Source organism: Camellia sinensis, chromosome 14, assembly GCF_055761805.1.
Source record: "Camellia sinensis isolate YWXY chromosome 14, ASM5576180v1, whole genome shotgun sequence".
Lineage (NCBI taxonomy): Eukaryota > Viridiplantae > Streptophyta > Magnoliopsida > Ericales > Theaceae > Camellia > Camellia sinensis.
In genome coordinates, this window is record NC_138974.1 from 48,538,832 (window position 1) to 48,547,441 (window position 8,610).

Here is an 8,610-nt window from a genome sequence, read left to right on the forward strand (position 1 = left end):
CTGTGCTGACCGGCCTGGATATAGGAGGTTGGTCCATCCCCTATGATGAGGACATGGGCGAGTGGGAGGCCGCCTGGATGTATTTATTGGGGGCTCGCCCGCCTGTTGACAGGGTTTCTGGGAGAGACCGATACACTTGGTTCTCTTCCCACGGCGGGCGGAGATGGTGCCCGAGACTCCTGAGGAGACGGAGCAGTACGCCCGTGGTTTCCTTATGTTCCTCTTCGGGACTACCCTGTTCGCCGATAGAGGGAACACAGTCGGGTTATATCTGCTGAGCGCTCTAGTCGACCTATCACAGGTCAGTAGATTTGACTGGGGGGGCGCCGGCCTAGCTACCCTTTACTTTTATATGAGCGCGACCTCCCGTGGGCGGGGCAATTTACTTGGCGGCTATTGGAGAGCCTGGGAGGTACTTTTCTGTCCCCTTGATTTACATTTCTGCTTTTTATCGCTTGTACATTGCACACACAGCGCACTTTTACAGTCTGTATTTTGCTCTCAGCATTTCGTACTTACATTCTACACTGCTTTTCTCAGTTATGGGTCTATGTATACTTCCCAGCATTAGCCCCAGAGTTGGAGGTGGCAGGGCTTCCCATGACCCCATATTCTCTGGTGTTCGAGGGCCCGCACCGGCCGAGACCTCGAGAGACCCTCCTTTACCTGCGACAGTACTTTGACACTGTGCGACATTCAGAGGTACCTCAGAACTTTCAGTTCCTTTCATTTTCATCTTTGATTTGCTCTGTATATTCTCGATTTCTGATTGGTTTATGCATTTATCATCCGCAGATCACATGGCAGCCCTGGGTGTCCCTGGGTGATGGTCTCCGACTTCAGTATACCGGAGGGTCGGACATCTCCCAGTGTAGGGTCCTGCTCGAAGGGCCGGTTGACAGGGCATGGTTTCTGGGGGAACGCTTTCTGCGTCAGGTATGGGGGTATCTTTCTCAGGATCCTCCCGCAGTACCCCCAGTCAGTATGCGGACTGCTGACAGGCTCTCTTACTCGGAGGTAGTCGGCGCCATGCTGGGTAGTGATGCTTTACTATATATTGAGGAGGGGGACTACGCCACTTACCATCACATATATTTGATGCCTCCATTGACGAGAGCTCGTATCCCGATGATGATGCCCGCCGGTATGTCATCTTCGGGCCAGGCCCGAGCTTGGGCTGCAGACGCCCCTTCTACTAGCAGGGCTGGTACATCTAGAGGTGGGAGTAGACCGGTTCCTCCGATTCCGTCGACTTATCCTCATCCTGGATGGCCAGATATGCCTACTGAGTTGATGGCGTGGCAGTATGGGGCTATTTCCCCGACTCCGATCCCGCTAGAGCCTCCGATGCCCAGTGATCGATACGCCATTGATCCGGACTCACCGCTGGTATGCTCCACTGTTTTTTTCATTCATCATTCAGGTGTTTAGACATTCTTTTATTCACTGATGATTATGAACTCATTTTTGCAGCCACCGCGAGGGTACATGGAGGAGGTGGTTGGACTGGTGGCCACACTCGAGGGCATGGTTCTGCGGAGGGAGGCACAGTTGTCTGTTGCGGGCATTCAGGTACCCTTCAGTTTTCTGGCATTTATCATACTTCTGATGACATGCTGATTTCTACTGCATCGATAGACTACTTGTGTAGAGCACATCTGACACACACCCCACTTGTACACTGTATTTACATGCACCCACTTCACGTAGCCTTTGCTTGTATCTGCATCTGATGTATATATTTGGACTGATGTATTTGAATTGAACTCTTTGTTTTCAGATGCCTTCATGGTCCGATCAGCCGCAGGCCAGGCCACCTGGGCCTCCTTGGGGAGCTGGGCCATCTGGGCCTTTTCAGGGAGTTGGGTCACCCGGGCCTTTTCAGGGGGCGGGGTCATCTCGGCCTTCCCGAGGAGCCGGGCCATCTAGGCCTTTTCGAGGAGCTCGAGGAGGGTCTATCCGCAGACGCAGGGCTCACGTTGTAGAGGTGGAGCCTGATGAGGAGGAGAAGGATGATGAGGAGGAGGAGGAGGCTACCGACCGTCAATCAGAGACATCTGCTGAGGAGGGGGGCTCCGGTTTTGGTTCGGGGAACAGAGGTGAGGCTGAGGGGGATCCTGAGGATGACAGCTCCGACCCAGATGATGATGATGGCGCAGAGGTTGTCCCGCAGAAGAGGATGAGGAGTGCTTCTCATTCCCGTTCCCGAGGACATTGATGCCGCTGTTTCCTGCTTTATTTTTCTTTTTGCTAGTAGTTTGTAGCACTTTGCACATTGTTAGGCAGTTTTATTTTTCGTAAAACTTGTACCTTTGTTCGTTGTAAAGCATGATGGAATGAAATAGCTTTTGAAAAGGTGTTTGTATTTTAAACTTTTAGCATCGTATCGCATCATTTTATTTTGCACAAAAATGAAATTGAATGGGAATGCGCATTGTGTAATCACCGAGTCAGGTAGTGAACCGACGCAACAAACTAAGCAACTCAACCTACTAAGATATAACAGAACCTTAGGAAGTTTACAACTCGATAAGCAAAATGCAACAACGTAAATAAACAAGACTTTAAACAAAGATTGTCTAAACAAAGAGCAATGACTCGAAAACACGAAACACGTCCGCTCGACAAACAACTCGATAAGCAAAACAACAACTCGATAAACAAAACAACAACAGAGTGTACTTCTGACGATCTGGGCACCGGAACAAATGAAGGCCTTTGACTCTCCCGTTGCATGGAAATGCTTGGAACTTTCCCTCGAAGAGTAAAACAGGGCCAAGGAGATACACTGCAGCATTGCCGGCCACCTTTGGGAGCCGGCCAGCCAATTTTGTGGAGAGAGACAGCTGGCCGGCCATTTTTGTAAAAAGTAAATGGTTGGCCAGCCAGAAAAGGTGGCCGGCCGGCCAGCTATTCCTGCAGCCACCTAGTTTTTTGACATGTGTCCTCGTGAATAGTGTTTTTCCTTCTATAAAAGCCTCAACTTCGGGAACATTCATTTCATCTTAGTTTTAGACAAAGATGGAGGCGTTTCTCGCAGAAAATGTCACATCTTGGATCTCTTCTCTAGATGGCTCGGAAAAGTTGAATTTCCGGGGTTTCGGTTTGAATGCACTATTCACGCTGAGTCGTACTCCGCTACATCTCCCTTTTCTCCATGCCGCGGCAAGGTTCTGGAATCCAGTGACGCACGTTTTTAGCTTCGGCGGCCAAGAGGTATGTCCCACTTTCGAAGATTTTCAGGTTTTGATGGAGTCTGAATGCTCTGAAGTGATCTTGCCTCAGCTCCGTTTTGGTCACGCCCAGGCTTTAGGGCGGATGTGTGGGCTCACGGCGCATGACGCTCGATCTCTGATCTGCAGTGGGGAACTGGACATCCTCGGCTTGATCCATTGTTTTTCCGACGCTGGTGACCGTAGCAACCATTATTGGCAGGGTTTCCGGCAACACGCCCTCTGCTTATGTTTGTTGTCTCACTTTCTGCTTTCCTCGGGCTTCGGCGGGGCTAGCATTCGCCTGATTGAAGTCGCCCAAGGCTTGAGAGAGGGGAAGAGTTGTATTGCCATGACCTTGGCCGAGACGCTGATGGGCTTAGATTCTGTCTATCGCCGGGAGGCGATTAGGTTTGCTGGGAGTCCACTGCTGCTGCAGTTAATGTTTCCCACCCGACCTTACAGATATATCTTGCTCACATCACTCGACCCTCAGGCTCGTTTTTTCTCACAAAACCCTTGTCTTACTTTTCTCTCATCGTACATCTCTCTGTTCTTTATTCTCTCATTTTCCATCCCTCCCCCAGGTATGGTTAATGGACAAGTTGCAGGTTGTGGACTCTTGCCCGGCCTATTCAGCTCGAGGCTACTTCTTTCGGCAGCGCCTAGTCAATGCTCTTGACGAAAGGTGGTGGTTCGATTGGATGTGCAATTTGTCCGCAGACGGCATTGCTTGGCGTTGCCCTTGGCTCAACCTCCCGGCAATGAGCTATAGTATGTCCCGGCTGATTGGGATCCAGCTGATTGGTCTAACCCACTGCGTATTCTATTTTCCGTTCCAGTTCCTGCGTCAGTTTGGTCATGATCAGACCTGCCCACCGGAGGGGATTGAGTACCCAGCTGCTTTCCCGGTCCAGGGTGCACAGCTTGCCCGATATACCACAGCATGGAGGACGAGAGAGCTCCTGGCCCCTGCTTCCACTTTCAGTTGCACTTTGTCCGATGAGTGCTTGGATTGGCTCAATGAGGAGGCACAGGTTGGGCCTAGCTTGGCATCAGATGCTTCGTCTAGCTCTGGGAGGGGACACAGAGATACTTGATTCAACTATGCCCCAAATTTATTGCTTATTAGTATTTTCAAGTTTTCTTTACGAATGTACTAAAAAGCAACCTCGATTGTAATGCAAGAGCAGGAGGACTCTATTTTGAAATCAATGAAATTGAAGGTTATGGTACTGAAAATTTTCCGCTTTGGTCCAAAAATGGTCTTAGTCGTAAAAAGATTAATTTGAACAAAGTCAACTTTTATTAAAACTTTTCAAAATCATTTTCGATGTGGATCAGAACTAGACACGCCGAAAATCTATCACTGAGACACACAACCCCAGATCCCCGCAACTGGAAAGTTGCCCCTAGTCTGAAGAACAATGCGGCACTGCACGGCAACGGAAAGTTGCCCCTAGTCTGAGTAACTTTTGCACCGTCGCGGCAACAGAAAGTTGCCCCTAGTCTGAACAGCACTATACCGGAGATCGCGATAAATGCTGATGGATAAAGATGACTGAGATGATCGAAAATGGACAGAGTTGATCGGGGAAAAGTTTATGGCTGAACTTCAATGTGAAGCTGCCTACGTATCCCAAAGATGGGAATCAAGCCTTACGTAGTTCAGGCCGAGGTTCACTCGAGTATTTTCACTCTCCTTTTGCGCTCTAACTTTTGCCAAGGCCGCCCTTTGCGGGTTTTCAACCTTGCGAGCTCAGTTTTTATATTTTCTAATTTTTTGTGCTCTGACTTTTGCCTAGGTCGCCCTTTCGGGTTTTCGGCCTAGCGAGCCTCTCAAGGGTAATATTTCTTCAACTTGTCCATATTGATCGGTTGTGAGAACTCCAAGCCATCTAGATCCATCAGAACCACAGCTCCACCTGACCAGATAGCTTTGATGATATAAGGACCAATCCAATTGGGTTTGAACTTGCCCCTTGGGTCGTGGATGGGAGCTCGGTTGTCTTTGAGCACCAAATCTCCTTCTTTCAGATTCCTGGACTTAACCTTCTTGTTGAAAGCCCGGGCAATTCTGCGTTGATAGCCTTGGATGTGGTACAGTGCTTTCAGTCTTCTTTCATCAAAGAGCATGAGTTCTTCGAATCTGCTTTGCTGCCAATCTGCTTCAGCTATTTGGCACTCAGCCAATACTCGTAACGACGGAACCTCAATCTCGATGGGTAGAACAGCCTCCATTCCATAGACCAATGAATATGGGGTTGCTCCAGTAGAAGTTCTGATTGAAGTCCTGTAGCCCCACAGAGCAAATGGCAGCTTGTCTGGCCAATCTCGATAGGTTCCCACCATCTTCTGCAGTATATGTTTGATATTCTTGTTGGCGGCCTCGACCGCTCCATTGGTTTACGGCCTGTATGTAGATGACTTATGGAAAGCCACATTGTATTTCTCCAACAAGTCTATCACTTCTTTCTTGAAGTGGGAACCATTATCTGAAATTATATCGTTTGGCACCCCGTAGCGACAGATGATGTTGTTTCTAATGAACTTTGCGACGTGCGACGCCTTCAACACCGCGTATGATTGGGCCTCGACCCACTTTGTGAAATAATCTATCGCTACCAGGATAAACTCATGCCCGTTTGACCCTTTCGGGGTAACAGCTCCGATCACATCAATTCCCCAGACTGAAAAAGGCCATGGTGAAGTCATGTTGTACAGCTTTGACGGCGGGATGTTCATGCGGTTTGCATGAATTTGACACTTGTGACATCGCCGAACAAAACTAATACAATCCTCCTCCATGGTTGACCAGTAGTAGCCCTGTCTGAGGATCTTTCTAGCCAGCATTACTCCATTCATATGTGCACCGCACTCTCCCCCATGGATGGCCTCCATCAGGCACTTTGACTCTTCGGCTTCCACACAGAGCTTATGCATTCCCAGATGACCCCTTTTGTACAGCTTTCCCCCGCAGATAATGAACTGAGCAGCCATTCTTCTGATGGCCCTCTTATCCTTGGCATTTGCCCCTAGTGGATATGTCTCCTTTTCCAAGAAGTTCCAGATGTCGTAGTACCAGTGGTTGCCGTCTTGAGCCTCATCTATGGCGGAAATCGACTCGTATGCCGGCACGAACTTCTGATCAATAATGACTAGACGCATCCGGACTCCGGACGGGATGTCTATCATAGAAGATAGAGTTGCTAATGAATCTGCAAACCTGTTGTTCTCTCTTACAAGGTGGGTGAAATTTAGCTTCTCAAACCGAGGAATTAACAAATCCAAGGTTTGGTGGTAGATTATCATCCTTTCCTCCTTGACTTTCCAATCTCCTTTTGCTTGAGACACAACAAGGTTCGAGTCCCCAATGACGTCCAACCGTCTTGCCCCTAGTTCCAGGGCTGCTTCCAGGCCAGCAATACATGCCTCATACTCTGCTTCATTGTTGGAAACTTTGAACCGGAGCTTGAATGCTAAAGGGATACGGGAATCATCAGGCGCTATCAGCAACACCCCTATCCCATACCCATACTGGTTTGACGCTCCGTCAAAGTACATCGTCCAAGTTTCATCTTCGACGTGCAGAATGGCTACATCTGGGAATAGATACTCAACCGCTTCATCCCCCTCAACCGGGTGGTCGGCAAGGAACTCCGCTACCGCTCTCCCTTTTACTGACTTGCGCGTTACATACTTCAAATCGAATTCGGAGAGCAACAGCAGCCAGCGAGCTAGCCTACCCGTAAGTGCTGGTTTCTCAAAAAGATATTTGATGGGATCCAAACGCGAAACCAACATTATAGAGTGAGCTAACAGGTAGTGCCGCAGCTTCCTGGTTGCCCATACCAAGGCCAAACAAGCCTTCTCCAGCGGTGTATAGCGGGTCTCGTAATCTAGCATCTTTTTGCTCAGATAGTATATGGCCCTTTCCACTTTGTCTTCTGACTCCTGCGCGAGCATGTAGCCCATGGTAGTCTCAGTTACCGAAAGGTACAATATCAACGGTCTCCCCGGCTCTGGTGGTGACAACACGGGTGGGTTCTGTAGATACTCTTTGATCTGTTCAAAAGCTGCTTGACATCGGCCGTCCCATTGGAATTTCTTTCCTTTCTTCAGGAGGCCAAAAAGTGGTTCACAAGTCAAGGTTAATTTAGAAATAAACCGTCTTATGAATTGCACTTTACCCAGAAAGCCTCGCACCTCCTTTTCAGTCCTTGGTGGTGGCATTTCTAAGATGGCCTTGATTTTGGAAGGGTCGACCTCGATGCCCCTTTGTGTAATCAGAAACCCTAGCATCTTCCCTGCTGTAACACCAAACGTGCATTTCTGGGGATTCAGTCACAGCCGAAACTCCTTGATCCTTTGAAAGAATTTCTATAAGGCGGTGTAGTGGCCCTCTCTATCTTTGGACTTGACAATCATGTCGTCCACATACACCTCGACCTCTTTATGGATCATATCATGCAATATTGTAGTTGCTGCCCGTTGATACGTAGCTCCAGCATTTTTCAACCCGAATGACATCACTCTATAACAATATGTACCCCACGGGGTAGTGAACGCAGTCTTCTCCCGGTCTTCGGGTGCCATTACTATCTGATTATAGCCTGAGAAACCATCCATAAACGAAAGCAAGGCGTGTCCTGCCGTGAAATCCACCAATTCATCAATGTGTGGCAAGGGAAAGTCGTCCTTCGGACTGGCCTTGTTCAAATCTCTGAAGTCTACACAGACCCGAATTCTGCCATCCTTCTTTGGCACCGGAACAATATTGGCCAACCAAGTTGGGTATTCAGATACCAGCAGGAACCCTGCGTCAATTTGCTTGGTGACCTCTTCCTTGATCTTGAGAGCCCAGTCCGGGCGGATCCTTCTGAGTTTCTGTTTGACAGGTCGGGCCTCGGGGTCAAGAGGGATCCGGTGCTGTACAATCTCAGGATCGATTCCAGGCATGTCTTCGTAGGACCACGCGAAAACATCTTTGAAATCTTTTAATAAAGCGACTAAGCGCTCGCGCTCCTCCGAAGACAACGTGGACCCGATCTGGACCAGCCGCGGGTCCTTCTCAGTACCAACATTCACAGTAGTGATTTCATCCAATAAAAGTTTAACAAATCTTTCCTGCTCTTGATCAATTAACCGTTGCAAAACTGGGGGAATTTCTCCCTCATTGTTTTCATCAAAATTTTGAAAATCCTGATTTAAGCAATAAATCAAAGGCACAGAAAAATACTCAGAAACCACATCCACATCATTCTCATTAAATATTTCCAAGCCGTCAGATTCCTCTGTTACAACAGACTCAAAAGAAAATGAAAAAGACGACCTAGACAGGACTGTGGCATCTGGGTTACCACCCCCAGGAATACCGGACTCAGACTCAGTCGAGCTG

The 8,610-nt window shown here is 48.6% G+C and overlaps 1 protein-coding gene across 1 annotated transcript; it reads left to right on the forward strand.

Moving 5' to 3' along the window:
• The first annotated feature begins 732 nt into the window (after positions 1 to 732).
• Positions 733 to 2,355, forward strand: LOC145807413 (uncharacterized). The gene is made up of 3 exons (XM_082905563.1): positions 733 to 1,389; positions 1,474 to 1,572; positions 1,781 to 2,355. The coding sequence occupies exons 1-3, from the start codon at positions 985 to 987 to the stop codon at positions 2,216 to 2,218; spliced, it is 942 nt and encodes a 313-aa protein (XP_082761689.1). The 5' UTR covers positions 733 to 984; the 3' UTR covers positions 2,219 to 2,355.
• The last annotated feature ends 6,255 nt before the right edge of the window (positions 2,356 to 8,610 follow it).

Coding starts and splice junctions, on each gene's coding strand:
- LOC145807413 (XM_082905563.1), top strand. CDS start 985: ATGCGGACTGCTGACAGGCTCTCTTACTCGGAGGTAGTCGGCGCCATG. Junction 1,390..1,473: donor TTGATCCGGACTCACCGCTG/GTATGCTCCACT, acceptor TCATTTTTGCAG/CCACCGCGAGGGTACATGGA. Junction 1,573..1,780: donor TGTCTGTTGCGGGCATTCAG/GTACCCTTCAGT, acceptor CTTTGTTTTCAG/ATGCCTTCATGGTCCGATCA.